Genomic DNA, 14,541 nt, shown 5'->3' with positions numbered 1-14,541 from the left:
AATATCCTCACCCCAACTTCTGCCCTGATAAACCCCCACCCTGCCTGGGCTTGGGGCTCTCTGCCCTAATGGCTGCATCAGACAGAGAGTCCAAGCTCCGAGCTTGAAAATAAAGGCTCTTTGCTTTTATATATGGGATTCGGTCTCCATGGTGGTTTTTGGGGGTCCCTGCCATCTGGACATAACAAATTCACCTATGAATAGTGAATTAGATTTGATGGGAAAACCCTTAACTCATGTTTCTTGATGTTTTGATTGTGAACCTAGCTTCCAGCCCTAATTCATGTTTCTTAAAACCAGTGCTATCCTAAATTGTAAAGCTACTCTTTTATTCCACATAGAAAAGCTATAAATAAGAATTTTCTATTCTATTAGTGAGCCCCGTGATTTTCCTCCTTTTTTATTTTGTCATTATATAATTTAAATTTCCTTCCAAGGGGAGAATAAAGAGGCACTTACAGATCTAAGTTTGTAAGTATATATTTATCTCTCCCTAACATCTGCAAGCCTATTTTTAACCCGAAAAATGGCATCTTGCATTTTAATTTTTAAAGTCAGTCATAGGCTTGGCAGATCTGTTTCTTGTCGTAATTACTCTTCATTTCCTGATAAACATAATGACTTGCAATCTTAGTGTCTGTAATTTAAACACCAAGCTAAACTAAAGTTCCTCTCATCCCTGCTCCCTAATATTCTCAGGGCAGCTGTACTATATTTTAATTTCTTAGTTGCTGGAATATGTAACTAAATGGAAATTAAGGGGTGTAGGCAACTTGAGTTGTGAAAAGTTCTGCTAGCTCTTTCTGATTTCTTCTCCCTTTACTCCATCACTACCTCCAGTTTTGCTCAGTGGGAAACACTGCCAGCCAAGCCTGTAGGACAAAGGAGTTCTGCCCACAGCTCAGCATGTCCTCTGGTGACCCCAAAGAAGCTTGTTTACATTTTTGTTTTCAATGAAAGAATGTCTTTAGCTAAAGCACCATTCTGATGTTTTCAAATGACTTTTGGTAGCAGAATGCTCCTTCCCAGGGAAGAAAATCTTATCTAAGTACCTAACCGTGTAAAATATTTTATTGCTACAGATGGTTTTAATAAGATTCAGATCTATTCATGTTCTTATAACAAGTTCAGTCACTGAAAACTCAATACAGTGGTGATCACACAGAGAATAACATCTGACCCACATGTAGATGCCTGTTTATAGTTCTTTTCCAAATGACTCAAGTTAGAACAAAATACTTTGGGGGGAATTCCAAATCATTCCTCTTTTACATAGATTTTTTTTAAGTCTGTATCTTAGATAAATCCACATCGCTAGGTACCTGTGTCCTGTGCTAGCAATCACGATGCTGTCTCCTGCCTTCCATGTCACTGCTTCCTGTACAACCAAAGTCCATTCTCCTGCATTTGCAGTGTGAGCCAACCGAGTCCAGACCACAGGAACGGGCAGACCTGGAAGCCGCACACAAACCGGGCATTTCTTCAGATGTGTTTTCTGGGTTACTTAAGTGCTTTCTGCATTTGGATTATGTCAACTTGGGGGGAAGACTTATTTTACCTTAGGATGTCAGCACTTACCTCCAAAAAGAAAGGTGAAAAATTCTTGCTTCAGAAAATTAACCATCAGGTTTATAATAACATGCCTTTATAATAATGGATGCATGCATGAAATTAGTAAATTGTGCTTCTGCAATGATGTGTTCTGTTTGTGAAAATCTTTATAGAAATAGTATAAATTCTGATCACATTATCATTGCCAGCATGAACTGCTTAAACTGATGATATACAGATCATACATATAAACGTCTAAAAAATTATAATAGGATGGATAGACAGTACCACATAGGACATCTGTGGTCACAGTATTCCTGTTCATGGCATTTTATATTCACACAAAGCTATGATTTTCTCTGTATGCAAGACATCAGTGTAAAAATGACTCAGTTCATGCTTACGCAATGTCACCCTGGCATCTCAAACATGATCATACCTCATTACTTGATGACAATTTCCTGAGGTATCGCTATAGTAAAGTATCACTGAACATTTATTTTTATATTTTAGAAATGTCCTATATTCAGAAATAAAAATGAAGATATTACCATCTTCTAATTCCAAAATTAGTGCCTTTTCAGACAGAGTAATGAGTATACAGAGTACATTGGGAATTGCTGATGGAGGTAATAGTGTTTGGTCATCCATTGAAATGACTATAAAAAGGGTACTGGATGGCCCAGAAGGAAGGCATGACCTCGATTCTGAGACTTGTTTGTGGGGGGCTCTAGGCTAAGGGGTAGAGTCAGAAAGAAAGGGGGAACAGAGACTCTCCCAAGATAGCAGAAGCCTGGGAAGTTCATATTGGGGTGTCTTCAGCCTACCGTGCAAATCCAGCGTGCCCTCTCGCACAGCCAGTGTTTTAGCTCCGTAGACGGGGAGCTCTGGCGATCTAAGATGCCCATGCAGGGTAATGACAGCCTGGTGCCGAAATGGGGATGCTTCTGTCCCAATCTGAAAGAATTCACAAACCTTGTCCAGAGAACCAAAACTCAACAATTCACAACTCTTAATCAAGCAAAGGTAATTATTTTTCCTTTTCTTTCCCATTTGAGAATTCTCTAGTCATTCATATCTTCCTCTCACCATGTAAGCCTTAAATTTTTTCTGTGGATGTGTTTTCCTGTGTGTGTAGGTGCATGTGTATGCTATTGTGACACAGGAAACACCAATACTGAAAGGACTCAGCTTTTAAACAAAGTTACCCTGGTCCCTCAAATGTGATGAGAGCCAATAGTTCTACATGTGGGGACTAGAATGGGACCCCCAGTGTTGCTTCTCAGGTGCTGCCCACGTTTTCTTGTTGTGTCTTCTTGCTAGCTCCTCCCAACCCTAAGACCCGAATTTTCAAATGGGTCAAAACACACCAGCTCACCTTCAGAAAGCATGCTGACTGGCCCAGGGCAGGTTTCCGTGTACTTTACACTCAACAAAACGCTATGTTTTCTCTATTAAGGTGCAGGGATATTCTGAGACTCAACCCCCTGCAAGTTTGTTACACTAATGAAACCCATCCAAACAAAGACAACTTCAGGAAAATTTGGAGGGATTAACTATTTATTTTATACATAGTATTTTAAACAACAAAATTAGGTGAATATATTATTTTCTATACCTGAAGAACACCCCCATCTGTGATTAGGATGTTTTCTGCCTGGAGTTCAATGTCAGCTTCATCAAATATCAGAGTCCCACCTATAAACCACATAATTTGAATATGTCACAAGACCCCAAGAGTTGACAGCAAAAGAAATTCTAGGGCAATTTAAAAAATTCTAGGGTTATTTCAATTATCATTAAACAGTATAACTACACAAGTTAATTCTTTAAAACTGGGCTTCAAAATATAAATTAAGAACAAACACATGGTGTAAGACAAATTGCTAAATGGTCTTATTAATAAAAAAAAAATGGAGCCAGATATTGGGGTAAAAACTGAGAGATCAGAGGAATAGGATAATCCACAGCCAACCTCACCTCACCAACTCCTCAGCCTCCAGAGAGATCTACTTCCTGTATACGTGCACCTATATGCCTTCTGTCCCTGCCCTCTTACTTCCTCTCTCTGCCCAGACACCTCACTTTCCTCTTTCTGCCTAGTTCTGTCACTTCCTGTCTGTCTGTACAGACCTCCAGTCCTCTATGGTTAACTAGTGCTGGGAATTAAAAGTGTGTGCCACAACGCCTGGCTCTGTTGCCAGTGTGTCCTTGAACTCACAGAGATCCGGATGAATCTCTGCCTCCCGAATGCTAGGATTAAGGGCGTGTGCTACCACTGCCTGACCTCTATGTTTAATATAGTGTCTGGCTTCTTCCTCTGAATCTCAGATAAGCTTTATTGGGGTGCACAAATAAAACATCACCACAACATGGTTATCTTTATAGAAGCCATTATAAAAGGTCAGCTCTGATCTTAAAAAAAAAGTTAGCTCAGAAATTTTTACTATTTTGTGCCACAGGAATAGCTTGACTAGCATTGTTAAGAATATACTGAGATGCCTTTTTATAAGATGGATGTCAGTTTGAAGATAGGACAACTTTACCTTCAGATAACAAACATTTTTATAATTGCAGAAGTTAATAAAATCATAAAATTACAGTAGTCATCAAGCACATAAAACCTTATGCCAAGGTTTATGCACAAAAGCTCCAAGCACTTTATAATTTACTGTTTAATGTTTCTTTTGTGTATAACTGTAATTGCTGCGGTTATTTCACTATTACAGTAGAGTGAGAATATGAAGAAGCAGAGAAAGCCTAGGTGAGAACTGAAATCAGGCTCATGGCAAAGGAGAGACTCATAGTCAGCTTCCAAGGACAGTCGGGTTGATTAAGACTGACTTCAGTGAACTGCTACAATTTTGTAGCCTTTGGAATCCACCACCTCAGTACTTTCAACATGGGAAATGCTGTTATTTCAATCAATTAAATGTGAGTACATCAAGATGTTTACCATCCTCCCATACTATTACTGAAAAAATAAGTTTCATGAAGCAAAGTCTGAAGAATGCTAGTGGCAACACTAAATAAATTCATAATCATAAACAGATTTTAAAAGCCTAGTACGATGAATGCTCATAATCATGAATTTTGGTTAAATTAACTTCATAGAAATAAGCACCAGAGTCTAATATACAGATTGTGGGAGCCCACAAGGTTTTCTAGTGAGATCTGAGCTTGCTTTACACAGCAGGGCTGCATTAGGGGGTGGCTGGACCACGTGCAAGAACACCAGGTGTTTGGGATGGTCTGCACTCACTGTGCTGGGGAGGTCTTTTGCCTCACCCCTTGGCATTCCTTTAAAAAGTCCTTTAGTGCTGGGCGGTGGTGGCACAAGTCTTTAATCCCAGCACTTGAGAGGCAGAGCCAGGTGGATCTCTGTGAGTTTGAGGCCAGCCTGGTCTACAGAGTGAGTTCTAGGATAGGCACCAAAACTACACAGAGAAACCCTGTCTCGAAAAACCAAAAATAAATAAATAAATAAATAAATAAATAAATAAATAAATAAATAAATAAATAAATAATAAAGCCCTTTAGTAGAGACAAAAGGGGCTGGTGGGTTGAGACCCAGGCCCTCCCAAGGCTATCCTATGTTCTTTGTCTCTTTCTCTTTCCCTCTATCTACTAATTCCTCATTTTTCCCTGCTCAAGAGTAACCTGGGGAGTAAGAGGGAGCCAGTCTCCCGCAACAGATTTCCACAAATTTACCTTGAATGAGTAACATTTTCAGAATAGGGGTACTTTGGTCCAGCAGAATTATCTGTCCTTTTGTAATAACAGCAAGTGACCCTTCCTCTGGTGGGGGGTTTCCTCCCCATGAGGAGTTGGCAGACCAAACATCAACATATAAGAAGTCAGCGTTCTCCTGTAACAACGTGTAAAGAAGCCATAAAATTCAGAGGATTTATCAGAAAATTTCTCAAAAAAATAGAACAAAATACATTTATTTAAGTAATGAAATGAAACTCACTTTAAAGATGTTACAGATGACTCAATTATTTAATGATTATAAAAAGTTAAAATCTATTATTAATTATTCCATACACAGAATAATTAAAATTATAAAATAAAACATGAATGATAAACCACAAAAAATGTGCACTGCTTAAGTTTAGTACAGGAATAGTTAAATTACTTGTTGGAGCCGTGAAAAAAGGTATCCACTAGCAATCAGCCAACCTCCAGGGTGCTAGATTTGCATTGCTGTGACTACTATATGCAACTGCTCTTATTACCAATTTGGCCATGCCGATGTTTCTGATGCTGACATGAACTGGCGCCCACCCTGAAGGAGAATGAGCACTTGTCATGCAGATGATATGTGTCTTGTTAGAGTATCGGACATCACATTTATCATTGGCTATGGAGACACGAACATCCTGTGTGTTTTCACTGCAAAGGAAGAAAAGGTTAACCATACATGCTTATCTTGAATTTCTACTTCACGTATTAAAAGCCCCGCATTCATATGTTACTGTAAAATCACTGATCATGCCCTATGGTCTACCAAAGTGCAGGCTGACACTATGTTAAGATTCAGAAATATTTGTTGAGAAAAAAGTAAAGACTTTAAGATGTCAAGATATAGAAATGTACAAACGAGTAAGTGTTCCAATATTAAAGGAATGCCTGCCTAGGCTCAAGCAACCAACTTTCTTTGTGGTCTCTAAATAGTTGCATTTTACAAATTGTAGAAATTGTTCATGGATTTTTTTTCCTTTGCAATATTTTGAGCACAGTCACAAGCCTTAGAATGTAACCTCTACTTGAAATGTGTGTTCAAAGTTACTGTACACACTTGAGAAACTAAACTAGTCCTCCATGCTTTGAAGTCAGCTTTATCTACCGAAAAATGATGGCAGTGCAGCTGAGTGATGCAAAGGAATGGATCCAAAGAGGGAAAAGATGTTTCTTATCCACCAATGAAACACATTGTGGTTGGAGAGGAGCCGGTGGGGGAAGCATAACAAACTTTTTGTGTTTGTCTACTTATTACTGGTTCGGGGCAAGTCATCTCATCTCTTGAACCTTAGCCTTTTGAACATTAAGTGGGATAAAAACACCTTATAATGTGTTCCTGTGGGTAGGAAGATCTCGAGCACAGAGTATGTATTCAGTGAATGCAGGCTGTTAGTACTGCTTTGTACCTCAAGCATGACTTACAGACAGAAAGGTCCACATTATGAGACTGTGCTTGGTTACTGTGAGGCTTAGGAGAGAGCAAGTGTAACCAACGTCTTGCGTCTAGAAGCATGCTGGTGTGCGCCTGTGGGAAGACAGTACCTGAATCCAGATCCTGTGACTGTAAGTCTGGTGCCCCCTGCGGTGCTGCCCCTCCTGGGAGATATTTCAGTGATGAGTGGAGTCAGAGACAAGGTGTACGTGAACGGCATCGCAGACTGGGATGAGTCCTTCCCATTGACCACACTCACTCCACAGGCTTCATCAGGTCCCCTGCCTATGAGAAGAGACTCAAACTGAGAATACTTCTACCATCAGCCCCAGATTGACTGTCAAAACCTCTAAATATTTTCATTATAATTCTGCTTTTCCTATGAGCACTTCATAATGCCCATAGGTTGTACACAAGCTAGCAAAGTCCTCTAGCAACAGCTAAAAAATATCACAGATCCTATATACACTGTTAACAAGGAAAGGAGAAAGAGAAATCTCTCTCTCTCTCTCTCTCTCTCTCTCTCTCTCTCTCTCTCTCTCTCTCTCTCTCTCTGTTTTCTCTCAGAACTGCTCTTGTGGACACTTCTGCAAACCTGTCAGCTTAGTTAGTTATCTAGTTCAAGCAGGTCCAACGCTGCAAACTAGAATTGGGGAAAGGAGAGACAGAAGCATAGGCACCAGAGGAGGCAGGGGAGGAGCAGGAACACAAGCAGCCCATGTAACAGGAACAAAAGAAGAGGAGCCAGTGTTGAGACTCACAACCTGACAATTTTCACAGTACTGCTGCATAATTTTATCAAGATATAAACTCTAGTGTTGGAATGATAAGTAAAACTGCACATCAAAAATATCAACTAAGCAAAAAGTTCACAAAACTATAAAATATTGTCAAAACATTTGCACATAGAGCATATTCTTTATTAGTCTAAAAGGTCATATATATACCTTCTCAAATTTTGTTAAATAATGATGAAACATCTTTACATCATAGTAGATGGTTGAGATTCAGAACCAACCAAATTAGTGCTAACAATGTCTCCATTTAACAGAAAAACTGGAGTAGGGAGAAGCCTAGTTATTTAGTTGAGGTAAAAAAGATGTGGCAGAATTTGAGATTCAGGGATTACCCAGGGCTTACGATTTAATTTTCAACCAGCAAAAATAAATAAGAACTATAATAACAGAAAATCATGTATCATGTCCCAGATATCCATCCTTCTACATATATTAACCCCACAGTAACTATGAAGAATGCCACTAAGTGAAACCCAATTGGGTACATGAAGAATCTGAGGCAGAGAGAGGTTCAAAAGCTTTCCCAAAGAAATGCTTAGGGCTCAAATCCTGTTGATTACTGCCGAGGTTCATACACAAAAGAATTGTACTAATTCATCTTTTAAAGTTACTTTTATCTTTCGAGATTATACTATAAATACATAATTTGCACCTTTTTTTCTTTCCCTCCAAACCTTCCCATATGCCATTCCTTGCTCTCTTTCAAGTTTATAATTTCTTTTTCCATTAATTGTTATTGCATTCGTGTATGTATACATAGTTACATATGTATTTCTAAATACAACATGATCAGTCTGTGTAATGTTACTCATGTGTATGTTTTGGGGGTGGGGAGGCTGACCAATTGGGACTGGATAACCAGTTAGTGTGCTCCTCCCTGGAGAATATTATTTGTCCCTCTCTCGGTATTCAGCTACTTTTAATGAAAACTTAACTAACAAGAACCAAAGACATGTTCTCCATTTGAATGCCCAGTTAAGACCCAGCCACCAATTGATGTCACAAACTGAAGTCTTCAGAGTTGCAAAGGTAGAAAGTAAAGTTCTGACCAAATTGCTTGAAGTCAGGATGGTCATAAATCGTACTCAGCTACATCAGAAGAATTCAACAACTTGAGAAAAGAGACTAATCGTCCTAAAACTTTCATTTTTCAAAGGCTGCCATTTTTTTGAGTACTTACCATTATTAGGTGGAATCTCACAGAACAGTCTTGTAGTGTTAGATCCAAGTTTGTCTACTGCACATTCGGAGCCACAGACCAATATAGCTGAATTCTGTGGATCAAATCCAGCGCCTGTCACAGTCATGGTTTGGCCACCACCAAAGCTCCCTGAATCAGACAAAACTGAGTGAGTATGCAGAAAACTTTCTCTCTGTACATATTTGCTTTAGTAAAAACCTGAAAAGGAAATTACTTTACATGAACTTTCTTAGATTGAAGTTTATTATATTATTAATAAAACCAAATATCTTTTAATTGTAGTGTTTAAATTTTCAATGAATAAATGTTATTTCTGGTAACTTAGGTAAATAATTCTAGAAACTAAAATTTAATTTAAAAGAGATGTCACAAAGCATTTCTGAGAACTCAAGACATACATGTAACATTACTACCTTGAGCATTTTCTTCATACTCTTTGGAGGTTTTTAACCATCAGTTTTAAACTAGAAACATTATTTTCTGTGGAAACAACTATATTCTAGTTAAACTAAATATGACTGTAAAATTTCCTCATGTAACTTGACAATTGAAAATGGGAAAATTTTAAATGATACAGTAATAAGAGAAATATAAAACTTATTATTTTGGAATGTTTAATTAACACTCATATATTAATTAGTTGGACAAATGAAGTATTTTATGCTTATAGGAAGTGCAAGTTATGGCAGGGCTTTAAGAATATATTTCTAAATGAGTGCTGAAATAATATAAACTATCATATCACCTTGTCTTGGATCAATATTCTGAATATAAAGTGGATACTCAAATACAATGGAGGAGAGGGCAGAGCCTTTTGTCTTGTGAAGCATCATCACAGGAAAAATGCCCCCTGCATGTTCTCCCACAATGCACTGTAACACACTGTCATTGACAGTAGTCACATTACACGCACTGTCTTTTATCATCACTGAAACTTCCGAGATATCAAATCCAAGGTTAGACCCCATTATTTCAACTTCAGTTCCTGGTGGACCTTAAAACAAAAAGGAAACAATATAAATACATACTACATGCTAGTGTTTCTATATGCACTTAAATATGTAGCTTTACTGTTGTGAATAAAATAATATCCAGTTGAGCTGGGCATGCCTTTAACCCCAGCACTCTAGAGGCGGAGGCAGGTGGATCTAGATCACTGAGTTCAAGGCTAGCCCGGTCTACAGAGAAAATTCCAGGACCAAAATCCTGTCTAGAAAACCAAACCAAACCAAAATAATATCCAGTGTTTTAAAACTACATAAATAACAGCATACAGGATGTGTTGTATATATTTTTTTACTATAATATATAACAGCCTATTATGCATTCCTTACTTATGACTTATCTTTTTAGATCACTAGAGAAAACAGAAAGAGGGAAGAATGATCTAGAGAAGGAGCTACGGATTTCTGAGCAGGAGACTTGCATTTTGTGCTATTTTCTCCTTTGATCGTAGGAATTTTTTTGAGAATAAGCTGTGCTTTCTTTTGCTCATATGTGATCAGGAGCTATACTTTGAGAAAAAAAATATGTCATGATATGTAGTTAATTAGTTACAGTTGAAAATAGAGGAGATGAAACTAATTTAAAGAAAATGTTGCTGTTAAGGCCTTAAATAGACACAAACCCAAAAATTTCACTTTAATCTGTTCTTTTAATTCTTTTTTGATAAAATAATACTTTTATTTTTCAACCTCCCCATGCATTCTAGTTAGTTTTAAACACCTCTTACTTTGTGTAATGGCAGTTAGGCACAACTGTCTTTTCAGGGCCGGAGATATGGCTCAGCTGGTTTGATTTCCAGCATCCACGTGATGGCTCACAATGGTCCCACAAGTGGCACACATACATACTTGTAAGCAAAACACTTATACACATAATAATAAAATGAAAATTATAACTGCCTTTGTGCTTTCATTTTTATGTGAAGTCATTGTATGCATATAAAAATATTTTTGTCTATTTTTCTGCCAATCTTATATTGATTTAATTATCAAGGAAGATAGAGACTCCAAGATTATGAAGAATATTGCCCTCCTTATATAGCTTCTCTTTCTCCATATACACTATTATTTTATATCAAATTACTATTATGTATAAGACCAAATATTGCACATGTGAATTTTCTTCTTGCTTTCCAATTTCATCTCATCCAAATCTGTGTTATTTGTTGTCAAAGTCATAACATAGATATCATTAATTAATCATTAAGCCAATTATTCATAGTCCGCCATTTCTGCTGAAATTATTTAATATCTCATTTATTGAGTAAAGTTCATTCTTTTTCTTTTTTCTTTTCTTTTTTTTTTTCTGAGACAGTGTTTCTCTGTGTAGTTTTTGGTGCCTGTCCTGGATCTCGCTCTGAACTCACAGAAATCCACCTGGCTCTGCTTCCCTAGTGCTGGGATTAAAGGTGTGTGCCACAATCTTCCAGCAAATTTTATTGTTTTTCTAAGCAAGCAGGAATTTACTTGTTGATACCTCTGCTTATCACTCCAATCTCACCTTCAGGTAATTAGTTAATTCCTTTGTTTTTTTTTTTTTTTTTTTTGGTTTTTCGAGACAGGGTTTCTCTGTGTAGCTTTGCGCCTTTCCTGGGACTCACTTGGTAGCCCAGGCTGGCCTCGAACTCACAGAGATCCGCCTGGCTCTGCCTCCCGAGTGCTGGGATTAAAGGCGTGCGCCACCACCGCCCAGCGTTTGTTTGTTTGTTTTTAGCATGTGTACATTGAGGGCAGTAAACATGAAAATTGTATAGGGCATTAAAACAGGTACCAAAATACCTAGATTTCACATGAATAGATAATGATCTTTATAACTTGTTACAAATTAAAATTTACAAGAAGAAGTTACATTGAATTCTTACAATAAAAATTACTTCATGATTGACTAATGAAGTAAGAATTATGAAAACAGAGATAATTACCATAAAATTACACATGTTAATGAAATAGTTCATGCTAGCAATATTTTCAAATATAAGCTAAAATTGTTTTAAAAAGGTTAAAACTTTGTTTGACATTTGAAATGCTATATTCTTTTAGTGTGATCTAAAGCCTGTCTCATTACTAAATAAAACAGCTCAGGGCTCACCTTCTCCTAGTTCCTTATTTGTTACAGATGTTCTTTGGAGGACACATTTAAAGACAGAGATGGAAGGAAGAATTGTCATGGAAGCAAGAAACAAGTGCCATTACTTTCAGTGACATCAAATAGACATGTCACTTTATGATGAGTGGGTGCTTCCAAATAAACATATTTGCTCAGTTTTAAAGAAAAACTTAATTGTAAACTTCCTGGAGGTGGTGAGTGCATCTTACCCACACATAATAAATATATTTCCCAGTAGTACAAACTAAAAAAGACATTTTGAATCACTTATTATATTTAACATTCTTAGTTATATATTATTAATGAATTTCTTTAATTGTTATTAGGTAAGTACATACATAATAGTGAAATTGATGTTAAGGGAAAGAGATGTCCAAATGCCATTGTGAAGTTAACTCAGACATCAAGGCCATTGTGCTAGTTACTGCTTTGTTAGCCTGACACAAGCTAGGGTTATCTGTGAAGAGGGAACCTCAGTTGAAAAAATATCTTCATTGGATTGACTGAAGGCAAGTCTATGGAGCATTTTCTTGATTAATGATTGATATGCAAAGGCCTGGGTCAATCGGCTAGTACAAGCCATGGGCAAGTGCCACACCTGGGCAGGCTGTCCCAGGTGGTATAAGAAAGCAGGCTGAGTAAGCATGAAGAGTAAGTCATTAAGTAGTGCTCCTCCATGGCCTCTGTTTCAGAACCTGCCTCCAAGTTCCTGCCTTTAGTACCTACTTTGACTTCTTTATATGATGGATTGTAATAAGGATGTGTTCACCAAATAAACCCTTTTCTACACAAGTTGTGTGTTGTTTTGAGCCATGATGTGTTTTCCCAGCAATAGAAAGCAAACTAAAACAGCCATTCTATTGTCTTAAGTTGTGCTGCAGCTCCTGTTCTAGGACCCCTCACACAGATGATGAACATTCAAAGATCAGAAACTGGGGCACACGGCAAAGGATAAGATGCCATCTCCATCTGAACATGTCACTTCCTCAAAAAGAATTCTGTTGTCCCAACAATAATTAGTTGGACACTAATAAGAAATAAAACACTCAGAGGGGACTGGACCTGCCTGGACTGAGTCTACCAGGTCGATCTCAGTCCTCGGGGGAGGCTTTGCCCTGGAGGAGGTGGGAATGGGGTGTAGGCTGGAGGGAAGGGGAGGGGGGTAAGAGGGGGGAGAACAGGGGAACCCGTGGCTGATATGTAGAACTGAATGGTATTGTAAAATAAAATAAAAGGAAAAAAAGAAATAAAACACTCTGTATAATTATCAATATTAATAAGATCAATCATTCATGAATATTAATAGTTGTTTCTTATGCCATATAAGTATTAATGACATAAACTACTCAATTTGCTCCTAAGACAGTCATCTATTTCTCCCTCATTTGTAATTTAGGTCAAGTTGATGGACATTGTGTTCTTATATAAAAGTTGGAATTCTATATTGAGAATGCATGAAAAGAATATAAAATAAAGACTGTATAGAAGTTGAATCCCATGCATTATATTAATTGGCTTAAGTAGGACTTAGTAAAAGATATACTTTAATATCATAACTCCATAATAATGAATATGACTGTAATATGACATCAATACATTAAAAAGGTGTGTAGATACTGGAGTACCTCTATTTGGGATGATTCTTTTGAGAAATGGGGTGTCCTCCATGGTATATGTAAATGACAAATGTGGGTAAATGACTGCATTAACAGAGATCTTCAGATTAGCTGTACCAGCCCTTCCAGCTGGGGCGCTGCAGTAGACCTCACTGGAGTTGATGAAGACAATTTGACAAGGATTATCCCCAACAGTAACTGTGGTGTTGCCAGGAGAAAAGCCGTTGCCGGTGATCCTCAAAGTGGTCCCACCAGCAATGCTTCCAGAGCTTGGTGACACAGAAGCTTCTGTCGGGCTGCTGACAGTCAAGTTTCCCAGAGCCAAGCCCTTAGACCCAACCACAACATGGAGAGAATGAATTCCAGCAGCTAGCGGAGTCATAAGAACAGTAATGTTATTTTGGTTAACTTCTATTGCTGTGAACTGTTGACTTCCAATAAATACGGAAATCTCTTCCAATACTGTCCCAAAACCCTCTCCTTCAATAAGGATATTTTCTGATCCTTTGATAGAGTTTGGGAAGACTCTTGTTACATAAGGAGCAATGTTTTCTAGATATGAAAAGCTGCAGTTGCCCTGACATTGGGCAGGTACTCCATGTATTAGAAGTTCTACAAGAGCAAGCTGTTGGGGAGCAGGAGAAGTTTCACATTCAACAGCTGTGTAGCTCACAGTTAGAACTTTACATGGGAAATCTCCCATAAAGACTTCTACATCGGCAGAAGAAACCATGAATCCAGAGCCTTGGATGGTCACCCTCGTCATTCCTGTAGTTGACCCTGCTTTGGGCAACACCATATCTATGTTCGGCAAAAGTACAAACCGCCTGTCAAGTTCATTGGGCACTGTGTTGATAGCAGTGCCTAGGTTGTAGACAATCAAAGTAACAATTTCTCTGATGCCAACATCCATTGAGTTTTGAGGATCGATATGACACATAATAGTATTTTCACTACTTTCTTCTACAACACAAGGGTAGCTACCAATTGTAACCTGGAAGAGAAATGAATATGAAATAAAGTATATTAATACATAACTCTCATTTGAAATTTATGTTTGTATTAGCATCAATTATATTTTTAAAAAGA

General features: G+C 37.8%; 1 protein-coding gene across 1 annotated transcript in view; it reads right to left on the bottom strand.

Moving 5' to 3' along the window:
- The window catches only part of Pkhd1l1 (PKHD1 like 1), a 148,362-nt gene that overhangs the window by 66,435 nt on the left and 67,386 nt on the right, over nucleotides 1–14,541 (bottom strand). The window contains exons 38-46 of the mRNA XM_028867944.2: nucleotides 13,462–14,446; nucleotides 9,471–9,719; nucleotides 8,705–8,854; nucleotides 6,838–7,012; nucleotides 5,790–5,946; nucleotides 5,263–5,419; nucleotides 3,170–3,249; nucleotides 2,379–2,508; nucleotides 1,323–1,452 (exon numbers count right to left, since the gene is read on the bottom strand). Of these exons, the coding sequence (XP_028723777.1) occupies nucleotides 1,323–1,452; nucleotides 2,379–2,508; nucleotides 3,170–3,249; nucleotides 5,263–5,419; nucleotides 5,790–5,946; nucleotides 6,838–7,012; nucleotides 8,705–8,854; nucleotides 9,471–9,719; nucleotides 13,462–14,446 (2,213 nt within the window). The remainder of the gene's footprint in view (nucleotides 1–1,322; nucleotides 1,453–2,378; nucleotides 2,509–3,169; nucleotides 3,250–5,262; nucleotides 5,420–5,789; nucleotides 5,947–6,837; nucleotides 7,013–8,704; nucleotides 8,855–9,470; nucleotides 9,720–13,461; nucleotides 14,447–14,541) is intronic.

The sequence above is a fragment of the Peromyscus leucopus genome, chromosome 20, assembly GCF_004664715.2.
Source record: "Peromyscus leucopus breed LL Stock chromosome 20, UCI_PerLeu_2.1, whole genome shotgun sequence".
NCBI classification, from domain to species: Eukaryota; Metazoa; Chordata; class Mammalia; order Rodentia; family Cricetidae; genus Peromyscus; species Peromyscus leucopus.
The sequence above is the reverse complement of the archived record's forward strand: the minus strand, read 5'-3'. Positions and strand labels throughout refer to the sequence as shown.